The 18,007-nt window shown below is 38.0% G+C and overlaps 1 protein-coding gene across 4 annotated transcripts in view; it reads right to left on the bottom strand.

Moving 5' to 3' along the window:
- Positions 1-18,007, bottom strand: part of Lar (tyrosine-protein phosphatase Lar) — a 66,806-nt gene that overhangs the window by 39,665 nt on the left and 9,134 nt on the right. For all 4 annotated transcript variants that reach the window (XM_088226120.1, XM_088226118.1, XM_088226119.1 and 1 more), the window contains exon 2: positions 16,825-16,935. In XM_088226120.1, coding sequence (XP_088082246.1) covers positions 16,825-16,935 — 111 coding nt within the window. The remainder of the gene's footprint in view (positions 1-16,824; positions 16,936-18,007) is intronic.

Here is an 18,007-nt window from a genome sequence, read left to right on the forward strand (position 1 = left end):
CCCACTGAACCACATGCCGGCCGGGGAGATGTCTGGTATCTCGCCGTCCCGCGTCCCGAGATCAGCGGGGTTCTTCTTTCCTGGTACCCACCGCCACTCTTGAGCGTTCGTTAGCTCATCTATTTCCCCTAGGCGGTGGGCTACAAATGGCGTGAAGATGCGCGAATCACTCTGGACCCAGCACAGCACCGTAGTAGAATCTGTCCAGTAGTAGGTATCGCGTATATTACTTCCGCATTCTTTCTTGATTGTGGCCGCCAGTCGTGCGGCCATGAGCGCGGCTTGTAATTCCAGGCGTGGAATTGATAGCGCTCGTAGCGGGCTAACTCGGCACTTGCTAGCCATGAACGTCGCATTCCTTCCGGCGGCGTTCTCCTCCACGATGTAGGCTACGGCGCAGCTCGCTTGCTCCGAGGCATCGGAAAATACGTGCAGCTCTACTGGCTGGCCATTGGCGCTCGATACGCGCCGCGGTATAGCGCACTCGGTATTGCGTAATATGTCCACCCAAGTGCGCCATTTCTCTGCGTGTTCTTCATTCACTTGTTCGTCCCACTCTATGTGGGAGCGCCACACATCTTGTAGCAGTATTCGCGGGCGTATTGTCAAACACCCTACGAAACCGAGTGGATCGAAAATGCTCATAACTTCACTTAGCATCTGCCGTTTTGTAGGCCTCTCTGTTGGAACCTCCCGTGACACTTTAAATTTAAATTGAAACTCGTCTGTCACCGGGTCCCATTTGATGCCGAGGACCCTCTCTGTCACGGAGGTTCCGCTAATTATTTCGCGTGCGCTTTTCCCTCTCAGACTTGAAGGAATCGCTTCCATTACGGAGGGATCATTACTCGCCCAATTCGCGAGGATGAATCCGCCCCGCCGTAGTAGTTCGCTGACATCGTGGCGCAGTTGTATCGCCTCTGTTGCACTGTCTACGGCATCCATATAGTCGTCCATGTAGAATTTATTTCGCACAGCATCCCTGGCGGCGGCCATCTCTTGCCCGTGATCTTCTGCGACTTGATTTCTCACGTACTGTGCGCTGCTCGGTGAACACGCCGCGCCGAACGTCATCGACGTCATAATCATTTCCCGAATTTCTTCTTCGGGACTATCGCGCCAGAGGAACAGCTGCGCCCTCTGGTCTTCTTTTCTTATTTTAATTTGGAGAAACATCTCCCTTATATCTGCTGCCAGCGCGATCTTTCCCTCGCGAAATCGCATTATATTTCCCATAAGCGATGAGAGAAGGTCCGGGCCGTTGGCCAACATGTCGTTCAATGACTTCCCGTTGCAGCGGCTGGCGGCGTCAAATACTATCCGTATTTTATCCGGTTTATTCACGTTCGTCACTGCGAAATGCGGCAAAAACCAAAGCCCACTCGCAGTGTCTTGTCTTTCAGCCAGCGTCAGTTCCCGGGCATACCCCTTGTCTAGATATTCTTTAATCTTTAACTTGTAAGCCGCGGCGAATTCACTGTTTTTACTGAACTTTTTCTCTATGCTTAAAAATCGATTCAGCGCTGTACGGCGATTATCCGGTAAACATATTCGATTGTCTTTCCACAGTAGCCCTGTCTCGTACTGTCCTTGCGGTAGGAAACGTGTCGTGGCTCTCATGGTTTCTGTGGCTCGCGCCTCCTGACGCGATATCTTGGCTGTCGAACTTATACCTAACGCGTCGACGGCGTAATTTTGTTTAACTAGATTTTCTAGTCTCTGTTCTGTACTAAGCGCCATTAGTATGCTGGCGTTAGTCTGGCGTGTCCGCCCACCGTGTATCACCTTTCCTAAGGCTGTCACTGAGGCGATGTATTCCCCGCATCTCCGTGCCTCTCTCGTCACTATGAGAGAGGCGTTATCTTGGCCGATGAGTAACTGCGGGCACACTTGTCGCATCCTGCCTTCCCCTTCAATCACGGGCTGTAGCGGCAGACTCAGCTTCTGTATTGTGTTTGCGCGGAGAGTGAATAAATCTTCCGTAACTCCGCGCACTTTAATTGTGACTTTTCTTGATGCACTATCTGTTACGCACATTCCGCCGGCACCGTGGATTTTTAATCCTCGAGTCTCTCCCGGCGCGCCGATGTCGTTTGCTATTTTTGCGTCAATCAATGTCACGGTTGATCCCTCATCTAGTAACGCGTACGCGTTCACTCGTCCTCGCGGACCACTTAACATGACGGGAATCACTTTTAGGAGGACCGGTTCCTCCCGAGCGTAGGTGCTCGTCACTATATTATTCGTCCGCGAACTGTGGCCGTAATCGTAGTTTCTTTCATTTGAACTCGCGGCGCGGGTTTCGTTCGCGGTCGGTCTGTTTCCCCCGGCGCCCGCCGCTGCAGGCGTGTTGCGGCGGGCATTATTATCTGGCGCTCGTATATCGGCGCTAGACCGAGCTTCACTGATATCGGCACTATTTCTGTCGTGTAATGTCTTGTGATGTGTTCGGCGACATCCATCGAGGCCGCACTTTTTTACATTTCTACACTTTATCGCCCGATGAGTGTTCGATAAACACGAAAAACACAAATTCTTTCGCTTCACTATGTCCCATCTTTCCGGAATACTACACTCTATGTATTCCTGGCACGTTTGTAGTAAATGTCCTCGTCCGCACAAAACACATGACGCTACACTTTTCCCGTTTCCCTCTGTTGAAATCACTGTATGCACTTGTTCTCGCTTCTGTGGCTTCTCGCGTTGTTTTCCGCTGTACACTTGCGGCTCTATTCCGCCGCCTATCATCGAAGATTCCGTTAAATCTTCCAAGAAGAGCGCGAAATCCTTCGCGGAGGGCCTCACCCGGTTTCCTCTTCTGCTGTACCACCAGAGAGACTTCATGCACAGCGGTAACTTGCTCACTAGTTCACTTAGTAGTTGTGGCGTAGACATGTAATCGCCACCGAAGCCTTCTAAGGTCGCTATCGCGTTCCGAACTGCGCTAGACAGATCTACTAATGCTTGCGTAGATCCGTCGTTCTGTATGCAGCGGAGCCTTCTCACTTTTTCCAACAAGGAAGACGCTACAATGTCCGGCTGGCCGTAGTGTAGCTCCAACGTCTTCATTATCACCCTCACTTGGCTTGGATCCACTAGTAATGACGACACAGATTCTCTTGCCCGTCCTTTTAACGCACGCTGTAGACGCAGGAGGTTTTCTGGATCCGAAAGGCAGCACATCTCCGTCGACTGAGTGTACTGCGATTTGAAAGTAGCCCATTCCTGCGGCTCTCCGGCGAAGGCGGGTAGGTCCTTGGCAGTAGATTGGCGCGCTATCATGGCGCCGACTCTGCTAACGTCCTCTGGGGCTGAAGTCGGGCTTCTTCCTTGCGAAGCCTCTAGTAGAATCGCCATTTTTGACAGCACCGTCATGATGCCGTCCATATCCGTAGTACGCGGCGCGGGCTCGGGATTCGTCTCCAAGGGCACGCGTCGGTCTTGATCGTGTAGTGAAGCACGGAGCGTTCGAACCTGCGTCCTCAGCCGCTGGACTGTATCTTCGGATGTGTCCGACTCGGCTGAGTCCTGATCTGTAGCAGGGTCTTCTCTCGGTTCCGTGCCTCCTCGACCCGAGCGGAGTGAAGGGGTTCTCGAAGTCATCTCTAGGCGCTCTGCGATGAATATCCGGCTCGAAGGACCAACTTGTAACAGACGCGGCGGATCACTGCTTCGTCCGTAGCAATCGCGCCCGTCACAAGAACTGTATTTCTATAGGTGCTGGTGTCAAACGCAGAGTGGCCGGGCGTAGGCGGGCCTCGGCCGACGAACGATAAGCTCCGGGGGAGGTATCGTCGCCTAGAGATCCCTTGCGGGGTCGCTAGCGAGTAGCGCTGGCGGCCGCAATCCTGAGTCAGGCAACCGGGTTGTAAGGCCGGTATCTCTCCGTCGGTGGGAACGGCGGGGTGTGTTCCGGGGAAGTATCCAAGGGTCCAAATTATCCGGGGTCCAAAATCCAATCCAAAGAGTATCCGAGTTCCAAGTCCAGGGGGGTAGCGGTGTTCGAATCCAGGTGGCGATGAGGTCCGGTTTGAAGCGAGGTAGGGAGGTGAAGTGGAGAGTAGAAAGCCTTAGTAGTGTGGTGAGATGACTGACTTTATTTTTCCCCGGCGGGGCTATATATACAACATTTTGCCGTGCGGCGGTGGGCTAGGCCAATAGCGGGCGGTGCTAGGTTGACCAATCACGCGGCGAGAGAGATAGCGAGCACATTTGCCGGCTCTATCGGTCTCTCTCGCGCCACGTATAAGGTCCCCACCCTCCCGCTACCGGCCGCAGTTCCCCGCCGACCGCGCGGCGATCAACACTTATACAGAACAACATAAAAACACATTATGGGCATACAAATATTTTCATGAATTCTAATCTATATGTGGGCTTCAGTATGGCGATCACCACCCCCGAAAGTGACAAATACTAGTCTTTATTGAGGAGGTGGTAGATCGCTTACACATACTGAAGCCTCCTATGCTACATTAAAACCCCAGGAAGGGCCGCCAAGTTGGTGCATGTACTTTTACGTCGGCAACAACAATACTACTTGTATCGCAGAAAGCGCAAAGTTATGAATAATTTAAAAATTACGGCTAATGTCATATTGTTTAAACGCATTGGGTGTCTCGTGCCAAGAAACGTTGGCGGCGTTTAATTTCTTTATCCGCATCACAAAGCCAACATTGCGATTGGCAGTAAACAATGACATCCGTGTATATTCACCGCAGAGAAAGAACATTCGCGGATACCCGACTTAATTAATCGCCCTCCACGCATGCGTTGTGCCCGGAGGATCTATTGTGCTAGGAATTAAGGGATCCGCCATTGTTCCCGCTAAAATCGGGCATAGTAAAAAAATACGACCAGTTTTACCACTACCGCTAGAACTGTTAAAAATATCGCGAGAAATATTTCACCCCTCCTGGCCACGGCGAGGCTGTATACTGTAGGGGTCTTTAAAGCGGAAGAATCTAACTGCCGAAAGGAAACACTTGAACAGATCAACACCCTCGACACCAAGAGTTCCAGCATTTATTTTAAAATTTAAATAAAAAAGAAAATTTTAGTTTAGCGCCTAAATCAATATAATATGGAAAGTTCTAGCAATCTTTTGGATTATGGAAATGATTTACAGATATTCTATTAGGCAACTAGAACTTCAATACAGTAAGGTGTTTTTTAAATTTCAGTCAATTCACCGAAATAAACCGTATAAAATTCAAATTAAGTAAAACAAATATAGACTAGCGTATTTATGATATTTTTTTTAAATCATTTAAAACTTAAGTACCATTATTCTTTACAGTAAAAAATCATGTCAATTTACTGTTTGAGAGGCCAGATGTTAAATTATGACAATATTCGAGATAAGATACTAAATTATTAGTTGATCGGGGTAAATACAATCCTGTCGTAATTTGCATAGTTTAGCAGAGCAATCGTGCTGACTCAGTATGCGCTGGCGAGATAGCCAATAGTATATATTGCGTCAAGCGCTATTATTGTTTAATATCGGCATTAAAGCGGTAGGAGAAACCCATAAAACAATCAATTTTGATAACTTTTCTGAAAAAAAAAATTTGCCAATATTCACTAGAGAAATTAGGATAAGCTGACTGATATAATTGTTTTATCAAAATACAATTTAAATAAAACTTTGGCCAATAGCATCGTTTGTTCTTATCAATAGGGTCTTTCAAATTTTTTAATTATTTTTATTTTAAATAAGCAAAAAAATACGATAGTAACGGTATTATTTTTTTTTCATATTCCCTTCTCAGTGATGTTTTCCTTCGCCCAACATCAACAGATGAAAGAATTGAAGGAATATAGATGTTCAAATTTAGGCAGAATGGTGAATGTTACACAGTGTGTAAAGTGGCCACTTAAACCAGCCATTGACAGGTCATAAGCCCTGTAGATGCCTGGACTTCTATATTACCCTCACTTAAATGTTCTTTGTCTCTGTGGTAATATGTTAATATAAACAGCTCCCCAGGGAGTTGAATTTAGTCCTTGTCTACAAAAATTTGGACAAACTCAAAATATTGTAAATAGAGATATTTTAAAAATAGATTTTACGGACATATGTAGGTAGTCATTACGACTCGCGAAATCGACAAGCCTTTCTTTGCCACGTGTTTTATTTATGTTTAACCTTCATTACCAAACATTCACGTTCTAGTGAAACGAATCCCATTACTATTCTCTTGTAAGAAAACATATTTTGCAGTCAGAAAACATCACCAGGCGCGTTCTAAAACCCGAAAGTAATAAAAGACCTGTTCCGATACGAACGTAGTTTTACTCTATATTTTTATATTTCATAAATTATGTGGCTCTCCACCGAGCTATTATTAAATCGTAAAAGAGAAGTTTCCTCCGTACGGGGAAAAAAAAGTCATAAAAAGGTAGATGGTACCAGCAGGAGGAAGTTTAATGCATAAAGTTTTAAAGCAATTGAAAACCCTTAACATTTATTTCGATATACAATTTAATGATTCTTGTTTGCAAATATTTTTCTACCTGTAGTTGGTCTGGGCCCAGGTGGTTGAATAGTACGGTTCTGGAGGGTTAAAAAGAACCAAAACCCTGGACGGCCGTTATTGACTCGATAGCTACTCTCAGGTAAATATCCTGAAAAGGGTAATCGAGTGAAGCTCCCCCGTTGTAAAGTGGTTGACGCGTTCGCCTATTAATGTTCCTAGACTGGCACCTGAGGCGTAAAGCTAGGGTTTCCTAGGACAGCGGTGCCCGTATTTTAACGGCCGTAGTGAACGGTGATGCAGTGGACAGCCGTCGTAAAGGTGACTAGAGTGTGGTTTTCTGGGAAAACGTTGTTATTAACACCATTTAACACCGTTTTCCTAGGAAACCACTCTCTAATCACCTTTACGACGGCTGTCCACTGCATCACCGTTCACTACGGCCGTTAAAATACGGGCACCGCTGTCCTAGGAAACCCTAGCTTAAGACTGATCACCTTACCTTCCGTGTATATGATGATCTAGAAAAATAATCTAGACACGCTGCGATTGCCGTGCCGACTCGGAAATGATGATTGATAAAGTATGGCATTTAGAGTTAGATAGAATCCTAGTATTATCTGTGTGCGAGAGGTAAACTACGGTACAGGTAAACGTCGTTTTGCGCCGGTTCAATTTACGCAGATTTACAATTACGCCGGTTGGTGCGGCCGACACCAAACGACAGTGGGCGCCGCGATTCTAATAGCACACACTTTTACGCGTTGTTTTATCTATTACCGTGTACGCGAGCAGCGTATTGTGTATGTGAAATTGTTTCCGAGTTAGCTTTCGTTTTGTTTTTAAGAAAAATAAAAAGGTATGATTATATTTTTTACACTATGATTCTGCAAGAAAGGAAGCAACAATCAAAGCTAATGAAATTGGACGCATTCTTTAAAAAAGTGTGATAATTTAATTTAGTACCGACGAACTGATGAGTTAGTATTTATTATAAAAAAATCGTAATTTATATAAAGAGATTTTTATTTATTAATTACATTTATAATTTATTTGGATTATATACAGGATATGATGTATCAAATAAACATGCTAGATTGTTCTTATGATTTTGACACGGAACCTAACATTATATCTTCCGTCATATTTGTGTTCGTTTTACGCTAATTTTTTTTACGCCGGTGTCTCTCCGAACGGAACCCCGGCGTAAAACGACGTTTACCTGTATCTCTAAAACGACGTTAAACTGTATCTTTAAAACGACGTTTACCTGTATCTCTAAAACGACGTTTACCAGTATCTCTAAAAACCCAACTTTTTAGGAGAGACTATTAGTCATTTTTCACACTTTCAGCATCTTGTATTATCAAATTCGTTTTATAAAATATATTGATACACATGACAAAAACACACATTTTAAAAATCATAGATAGCGCTGTATGTTTTCTTACTGTCCTTAACTTCAAATGTGACGTGAAGTTACAATAAAAAATAATTATTTTGCCATCTTTATAAGAACGACATGACAAAAACACTGGACTTATTTGCTCCATGTGTCGATATATTTAGAAATCACGGTTAAAATAAAATATGATAGAATTCATTAGTTAATTATACCTTAATAAAGAAGTCTGTTAAGCTAACTAGTCGGCAAAAAAAAAAATAAGGGGGTAAAAACAAAGTTGTCGTTTATTTATTTAACTAACAAATTATTTTTAATATTAAATAAATCAGGAGTTCAAGTTATTTACCATGTAACAAGAGGACGAACAATGTGGTTTCGACATGGTAATCTCTTAATTTTTATCATTTTATTTGATTTTGTTTATTGGGAAAAACAATAGCAATACACAAAAATATATGCAACATTATGAAAAAAAACATAAAATAAAGCCAAATAAGTTTTCCACACAAATACGAGTGTAAAAATCCAGTTCAGTTAGATATTAATAAAGATGTGCATGTGTGCGAGTTTTAGTGTGTGAGGATACGTGGGTAAGGGAGGGGAATATGGTTTTGGTAGGTATGTGAATATGTGTGTGAGTGTATATGTGTGTGAGGGTGGGTTTATGAACAGGGTGTGTGTATTTTTTTTATTTATTAATTACATTATACATACATTTGTTAAGGACAGAGACACAGTTTATAGCGACACAATCAGGAACGACCCATGCCTGTGAACTTGCTCCGACTCGCTAGAAAATCCGTGTTGAGTCAGGGCACTTGTAATGCATTCATAACCATACATTCACACACATATATACCTATATATTCGCACATACATATTTATATTATATTTTATACATACATATACATATATATTAAGTTTAAGTTAAAGATTATACACATCATTGATACTTTATACATTATTACACTTTACATTTGTAAATACATATAAATCATGTTTATACGAGTGAATAGAAACATCTTAAAGTTATAATTTAAAAACAAATTTAATAACGAAAAATAATTTTGTAAAAATAATTGCTTTTGAATTCCTATTTTAAAAGTGGGTTTCCTACAGCTAAATATATCTATGCCATTAATAAATACATTGCGATTGCGCGCCAAGCGAATCAAAGGACCATATTTGGGGTTACCGCAGTTTACCTCTAGCATACAGTTATAATGTTACATTTTTTTCGTAGATAAACGAAACAAAAATATTTCAATAGAACTCGGATAGAAACACTGCTAGTCTTTCTTATGATTCTTAATCAGTAAGTTGGAAAGCATAATATTGAACATCAAACTATGTTCCGGGCGTAAACGACTAGGTATTGTCAAGGGAAAATTGCTCGAAAGCGGATTAATATCAAATTTTAGAACAGAGAAGCGAATAGTGGTCATAATAATGCAGCGATATTGCAATGCTAATGCTCGAACTTTCGTGTTTCATTTGAATTTTACATTTATCGAATTTATGGAGACTTCTATTTTTTCAATACCCTAATCATTTTAAGCATACCCTTTGGATGTGTAAAAAAAGATATATTCGGAACGGAAAATGATTGAACATTATAAAATCAATAGAATCACAAGGATTGATCTCGTAGACCCGGAACAAGAGAATTATAACTAGTCACAGCAATACTAGGAAGTATAATTAATCTAAATAAAAAGAGCTAGAATGCATAGGTATAATAACTTTGCGAGGCAATGGATAAGGCAAGCATACAACAAAGGACAAAGGACTACCAACGCCTGTGAGACGCCTAAACAAACCCAAGGGCATAATTAACTTTGGAGACGCAGCTGAGACTAGAAACGTTTCTTAGAGTTAGTCCGGATCCTAAATATAATTCCGAATAGACGATGATAACGTGATTTTGCGTCAAGTAATGGATTTGTGACATTGTTGCGAATTTAGGATCAACATATATTAAACAAGAAGTAATTCTCGCAAAAAAAAGAGCACGAAATCTAAGTAATTTGTTTAATAAATTTAATTGTTTGATCGGATTAATTTATACAAACAAAAACTGTTTGATCTGACCAATTTATACAAAATCTTAAATAATATTTTAGACTGTCCCTTGTTGTTGCAAAATGACAAATCTTTATGCTCTAACCAGAAATTCGAGAAAATATTGGCCGGACAGTGTCTGGATTCAATACTCTTACATCGAATGCAAAACGTCAGTAATAAATTTGCAAACCATATCTAAAATATGTCATTTCCCAAGTATAAAGAGATAATAAACGCAATATTTCAGGCTAGTGAATCTTAAACTACTATGTAAATAAAAAAGTATAGGGATTGACAATCATGAGCTAAAATGGTTAAGTGATTATTTAAACAATAAAACACAAAAAACATGATTTGTAAATGAACTATCTTTCAAAATATTTACTTATTTAGGAGTTCCGCAGGGATCAGTTTTGGGGTCGATTTTTTATTTATTTATATAAATAATATTCAGCTTAAAATATTATTCTGTGAAAACTTTTTGCTGATGACACTCAGCTCTTTGTGGCTAAAAACAATGTAGATAACAATATGATGCAAATAGATTCAAATCAAATATCTTATGGGTTGAATATAAATAAATTTAATGTTTCAAAAAGTATATACATACATATTTGATAGTAAGGAATAAAAATTAAAAAATGCATGCAATAAACTAAATATTCACGGAGAAAATATAGATGAAATAAAAGAAATGAAATATTTAGGGGTAATAATTGATAATAAGGTAAAATTTGCATCACATTTTGAGTACATCAACAACAAAATTTTTAAAAAGGTAGGATTTTTGTATTGAATAAAAAATAAATCTCGGTTTAAATACAAGTAATTTGATTTTGAAGGAAAAGGGGTATTTCCACATGTCGGGAGTAACGTTAAAAATATCATGTTTATTTAGAGCAGATTCTAATGATATAACTATTAATGTATTAAAAACAAGTTTTCATTCATAATTTTCAAGTTTAAAAATGAGCACATACAAAACGGCTCGCAGTCGGCATCACGTCATTTTGACATCACGCGTTATGACCGCCGACTGCGCTTCTGAAAAACATTACGTACACGTTTGGCGCTAAAACGTCATATAATCTGTTTATCCCACAGGACGCGAAACGTCTCATTTTCGGGTAATCCAAAATATGCATACAAAAAATATTAATATTGTCTTGCCGCATTGTAATTATTGTTCTAGTATTCTCTTTTTAAGCACTGAACGATATTAAGATGTGGCAGATATAAAAATATATAAAATATGTAGATGGTCCTGAAAATGCTGTCGGTAAAGCAAAGAGTAATTTTAAATACATTATAACTGATATATATATATTTTAATATTGCTGCCCGAATGCATGTTTAGTGATGTTTACCGTATTAACGAAATTCCTCGCTATCCTACGAGAAGAGGTGAAAGTTTTAGACTCCCTAAAACAAGAATCTAGGCAACTCAGAAGAATCTGTATCGTAAGGGACTTAAAATTATTAATGAGTTGCTATAAGAGATAAGGGTCTATCGCATCGTTTCGTGGGATGTAAAACTAAAAAACACTCAATTATTTATTACTAAACGACCACTCGACGACGTTATTACAGACACAACAGTTGGATTAACGTTTTATAATATTTTGAAAAATTGTATTTAAAAAGGGAAGCAAACTTGATAGTTCATTTATTTACTTAAAGGCAGTTTATTACACATTATTTTAGACATAAGTCCCAACTCCATGAGACGAAAAGTCAAGTGTAGAGTTACTGATTAACACATGTAAACCACAAATGTCTTGGACAACTAGAATAATTTGATTGTCCGGGAAGCATGTTTTCAAGAGATGAAAGAGTAGAAGATGTTGAAAATAGAGTGAATGCGGGTAACTAAATGAACGGCGCACTAACCACAGTAATTGCTAATAAAAATATGTCAACCGAGGCTAAACCGACAGTGCACAATAGAATTTTAGTCCTAACACTTATGCATCGAAGAGGAACTTGGAACTGGCAGAGGAAGGATGAAAGCAGAGTGAACGCGGTCAAAATGCGATATTTTGGACGAATGTGTGGGAAAAATGTATGACAGTATTACGAATTATGACAATAGGCGACAGCGCTATTCTGGGATTGTGGAGTCATGTAGAACGAAAGGATGACGAAAGAATGGTAAAGCAGATATATGTGGCGAGAATGGTGGACGAGGGCGATTAAGAAAGACGTGGCATGATCAGACAAACCAAAATCTTAAGTCTGGTTATGTCAAAAGCAGGCAGAACTGAAGGGCATGTATGACAAGAAGTATGAATGTTGAAGAAACTAGGAATGTATCCAAGGATAGAAGTGTGTGGCGGTCCATCCTCTTTGCCTATCTTTAGGGGGAAACGGCGTGATATTAGCAATTAGTTAGTTTTGAAACATTAAAAAGTAAGAAAATTCGTAAGACAACAATACGTTTATATTACTTTATTATTTATTTATTTGAATATTTAAAGGGCATTTTTTCTCCGTCGTCAAATTAACTCTAAAACGGGTGTGTTGAAAACCTCTACACACTACAACTCTCTACAACCGACGTGTTACATTAAGGAGAAGAGAAGATATTTTGAAATACGGGTATGTAAAAACAAAAATTGAACACATAAAAAAAAAATGTTAATAAAATAAATAAAACAACTTTATTTTTAACCACTACTTTTTTATTTTTTTCCACCGACCGGTTTCAAAGCAAACAAGCTTCTTCGTCAAGGTTTACGTAACTAATCATTTCTTTCCTATTTTATTTTACCCATGTTTACTAAATACTACATGTGGAGCTTATAAATCAAGTCTTCAAATAAATATATTGTTTTCCATAATTTAAAAATTAATCACATAATTTAGGCCTGTTCGAGCAAAATACGACTTCATTATTTCAAAGAAATAAGTTAGCTATATCAAGCCTCGTATTCTATCTAGACTAGTGTATGTGACATCATACAACACAAACGTTAATGATCAATAAATTGAACTGCGTCGAACGATATTTGAATATTTTGCGATTTTTTTTTCTTCATCAAAACTTGCCAAAAACAAGTTACATAAATTTACAAATTAAAATAAACATAAAAACAACACAAAAAGAAAGGAATAACAATAAAGACACAAACAATAGACAACAAAATGTACGTACAAGAATAGCGTAAAATGATAATTGTAATAATAAGCATGTATAACTTAACTAACTAAATTCCAACATAAATTGAAATAGGCACTAACAGAAAAAACCCACCAAAAACCCGATAAACCAAATTTAACAGAAAAGAGATACTCATTACACATTACCTTATATTTAAATTGAGAATTCTTTTACTGTTATTTCGCCTAGCATTTTAATCAATTACATATAAAAAACAATTAGCACTAAACGACACAAAAAAATGTAGCGGGTATTTTTTAGTGGGGCCAAAAATATTTTAATAACGACATATCGTTTTAATTGAATTCGAAGCACGCTACAGCGACGTGTTAGAACATAGCTCTCCAAAAATCAATAATATCAGACACAATTTCAAGTTTTGGGCACTTGTGAATTTTTCTTTACAAAAACCTAACGTCTTGTTCACACGCAATATTTCCCATCGATTACATTTCTAGCCAGAATAGTTAAACGTGTACTTGGGAAATAACGAGACCGATGTTTTGCCGTGATAACACGTGCGCGGTTATTATAACCCGATGTCGGGGCTGTTCAGTCCGTACAAGGCGGATCAGAAAACTGAACAAAAATGCTCAAAACTGAAAGAATTCTAAGAGAGAAATTAAATCAACAATTTCCAATTCAGTTTATTCGAACTCCAGTCATCCGGATTGCCAAATATTCAAAGCGTTATCAGAAAATAAAGAAAAAAGTTTTTAATTTTAATTTAATTGCGCAAATAACTATGCTAGCCAATTAAGTTTTTAATATGATTCCAATTCGCTGTATTATTTCAAAAGCAATAAAATCTGGCAATCGTTAATACGGATAATTGGAGTTTTACTTTAATTGAATTCATTTTGCATTTAAATTTTCCACAATATTTATGTACATTGGCGGGCATATAAGCATTACTTTCCAACCAACAAACTTAGACTTAGACTAAGTAGTGTAACATTTTTAGTCAGCGGTTTTTAAAGCTTCAAAAAAAAATTTGCTTTCTTATAATTTCCTCAAGTATTCCGATTTTAAGGGCTATTTTCACTATAAGAAAATGATAATCGACAGTGCTCAGACAGGCTTGATAGTGCTTGGACATAAAGAAGACTTATTAGAAATACTTTTATATGATAAGGTAAGGAATACATAAGATTATATCGTCGGGTTTCCGGCATAAGTTGGTAATTACAATTTTTTTGAAAATGAGGTATTTTCATAAATGGTATCAAATAATCTTTGTTTAAAACGTAAATTAAAGTATTTAATATTTTATAAACACAAAAAATAATATTTTATAATATTCAACTTGCAGTTCAATCTGTATAATTCATTTGAGATGAATTTTTAACTTTAAAAGTGCAATATCGTACAAGTAGTGAAATGTAGTTACCAAATTGTGGCAAAAATTAGACGGTGTCGGATAAACTGTTTGGAAAAAGTTATGTAGAGGATCCAAGAAAAAAGAGGTATACCCATGTTGACAGTATATCTAGCCAAAATCATGCACGTTCTGACTACGAAAATATATGTATTCGATGAGTCAGAAATTGAATAGTTTATTATACTTCATTTATTTATTATATTCACCCAGAAGGACATGTACATACTTCAAACGTTTTATAGTATTATGAGAATCGGTAGCATTAAATGTGTTATGTTGATCGTAACTAAGTATTTGTATAATCGCGCAGAGTCTGATAATTTTTTTGCCAAATTATGGTCGTATTCTGATCCGTATAGTACAGGATTTAACATTGGCGTTGGTGTGTGTGGCAACGCAGTAAAATGGTGGCGAGTATCCACGTGTTATACTATTTTAATACCATTAAAGTACGGACCGTATTAAAGGAGGAAATGCCGTGTAGAATAAATAAAATTATAACAATACGATAGCACGAATTAATAAAACCTACAATAATACGATTCCATGCAATGCCGTTTATTCGAGTTTTTTTCGCTATAGAAAAAAAACAATGTAATTGTGTTGTATAGCATTGTAAAAACAACAATTTAATTTAATGGTAGTTGTTTAATCCGCTTTAAAGCAAAAGTTTTTAAATATTTAAATATTTTTTTAAAAAAAGTTAAAGGTCTTTAATGGTTGATTTAAATTGTTCAAGTAATAGGGGAGATGGCTCGATAAATTAATCAAACACAAAAAGTGGGTCGATAAATTATTATTTATTAATGTTAATCAGTCTTTTGTTCTTGTGAATGCAAATTTAATTTACTTTAATCAAACATTAAAACAAATCAGAATTAGTCGTATGGATTAATGATTCGTAAAGAAGTAAAATTAGTCGTATGGATAAATTATTAATTGAAAAATCTAGTACCTATAATAATTAAATAACGGCTACTGAAATAATTTTCAAATGTATAGTAGTAATTTTTTGCATAAGGAGAATTTCATTCCCAACCCTTAATTTCTACCCTAATCAATCCCGATGTTGACTATCTAATAATAATACAAATATTTGCAGTATAACTTTTCCGAAACTTTCGGTTTCTCGCACGTTTTTTTAGGAACATTCTCCAATAACATAATATCGATTGTCGGCTATGATTAGAAATTACTTGTGATTTATCCCAATAAATTATATTATTGGTAATGAAAATAATTTATTATAAAACTATCTGAAAAAATCTGATAATTCGATTATCATAATCGATTTTACGTATTACATCACTAGTCATTAAATAATGTTGTTAAAATGCAAATCTTGATATTAATTTATTTGGCAAATAAGTTGTAGATCTATAGCAAACTTTATATACGGAGATGAAATGTATTTTTGTGCAAACGTAAAAAGCCGTACCGATGTTAGGAAGAAAATACGAATGCGCGATGTACGTGGAATTCTAGAGACACAAAAAAATAAATTGTAAACTTGAGTGCACAAAAGTGGAAAGAAACACTAAAAAGGTTTTGAACGTTGGTTTCGTTTGAAATAACGATCAATGTATTTTGATCTAAATGACTTGCGGAAGTAAAAAAATAAATAAAAATATCGTCCAACCCAATTCTGATTATTGATTAATGACTTTTGGTGTTTGGCTTCCGCATAGATATAGAGGAACAAATTAAATTATTTTACTGTCACGGGCACAGTATCGCCGTTTCGCCATGAAAAGAGTCGTCAAATATCAACATTTGGAATTGACTCTGCGAGTGTTTGAAAATGTTCAATATTTGTAATGATAACATGAAAACTTGACGCTTTGTTTGTTTTACTTAATGTATCGATAATAATTGGTTAAAGAGTAAGTCTATTCGTTGACATACACAAATACTAACGCATGTCAAACACGCGATTAATCATTTCATCGGGTAATAAATATTAAAGAGAAAATAAACGGAGTTGTGAATATTCCAGCGGTATATTTTCCCATACATTTTGTGCGGCGGCTAAGCGCGTGCGAATCATTATGCCATTGACGCGCGATGACATTTCTTTTAATACGAAGTTACTCGGCAGATTTTCCAACGCGTATTTAGGGATAATCTTGCAAGGTCGAAAAACATGAGCATAAATAATACGTTTATTTTCGTATTCGAAGTAAGGTGTAAATAAAATAATAGGCGAATGAATATTTAGGTAAATCGTATTGAAAGCAGTACATTGATGCATAAGACACTGTGACTGGAGGAATTCTCAGTAAGGACTCTCCAGCTACACATAGACTGTAAACGTTGGGTAAATGTTCGCACTCACCTTTGACGTAGAGTATAGTTGGTTTTGAGTACTCTGTGCCGATGGAGTTATCCGCCACACACTCGTACTTCCCTTTGTCCTCTTCTTCGCTCTTGGTGATCTGGAGGGCGCCTGTGGACACAACAGAAGGTCAATATGTTATGTTGGGAATACTATATAGAGACAGGGGTTTGCACGTTACTAGAGATGCTCCGAGTACAAGTTTTACCGAGTACGAGTTTTACTCGGTTTGATGTTTTCCAAACCGAGTACTCGGCCGAATAACTCGGTTCAATCAATCAAATGCTTTGTTTGGGGCGCGAAAACAGGTTTAAACAGGTCCGCGGGTGCTTCCCCGTTGCGCACGACCGGCACGCGGCACTCCGCCTCCCGCCCCGTCTAGGCTAATCAGTGGTTTGTTATTTTACAACAAAATAGCATTCGGTGCGCGTCAAATTGCATAAATAATTGATAAATATTATTCTTCGTGTACAGAAATTGTTTACAAGATAAGTTCACACAACAGATCGCAAATTTGGAAATTTCACGACGAGATTGAAGAAGATAAAACCGAAGTGAAATGTTCCCAGTGCAATTTTTTGATTTCACAAAGTAGTGTTGGAAGTAATGCTTCTACGACGGCGATGTTAAAACATATTAAAATTAAACACAAAGAGGAGTCAAAAGATTTACAGAATGAATCTCTATCCGAAAGATCCCAAAATCGAGAGGCGGCTGCTTCAACTTCGTGCAACAAAGGTGCATCAAATCCTTCAGAAGTCATTTGCGGCAAAGTGGGATATAAATTATTCGCGGGCTAAAGAAATCCACAAAGCTGTCGCTGAAATGATTGCTATTGACAACCAACCGATTTCCATAGTGAAAGATAATGGGTTTCAAAGATTAATGAACGTTTTCATTATATTTCCCAAAATATTATATTACTTTAGTTAAACCGAGTATACTCGTCATATAAACGTCATTTAAACATTTTAAAGTTATTCGGCCGAGTACGAGTAGTAAAAAAACGCCGAATACGCCAAGTACCGAGTATTAAACGAGTACTCGGCCCATCTCTACACATTACTGATCCAATATACACTATATGAAATGCATCAAATCGGAAGCAGCAATCTGTAATTTCAGAAGGCTTGAAATTTCGTCGGCTTAGAGTGTAAACCTTCTACACTTTTTAGGTGAACGA

Source organism: Micrasema longulum, unplaced genomic scaffold, assembly GCF_059751315.1.
Source record: "Micrasema longulum isolate JH-2025_06_02 unplaced genomic scaffold, ASM5975131v1 h1tg000409l, whole genome shotgun sequence".
In the NCBI taxonomy this organism is placed as follows: domain Eukaryota; kingdom Metazoa; phylum Arthropoda; class Insecta; order Trichoptera; family Brachycentridae; genus Micrasema; species Micrasema longulum.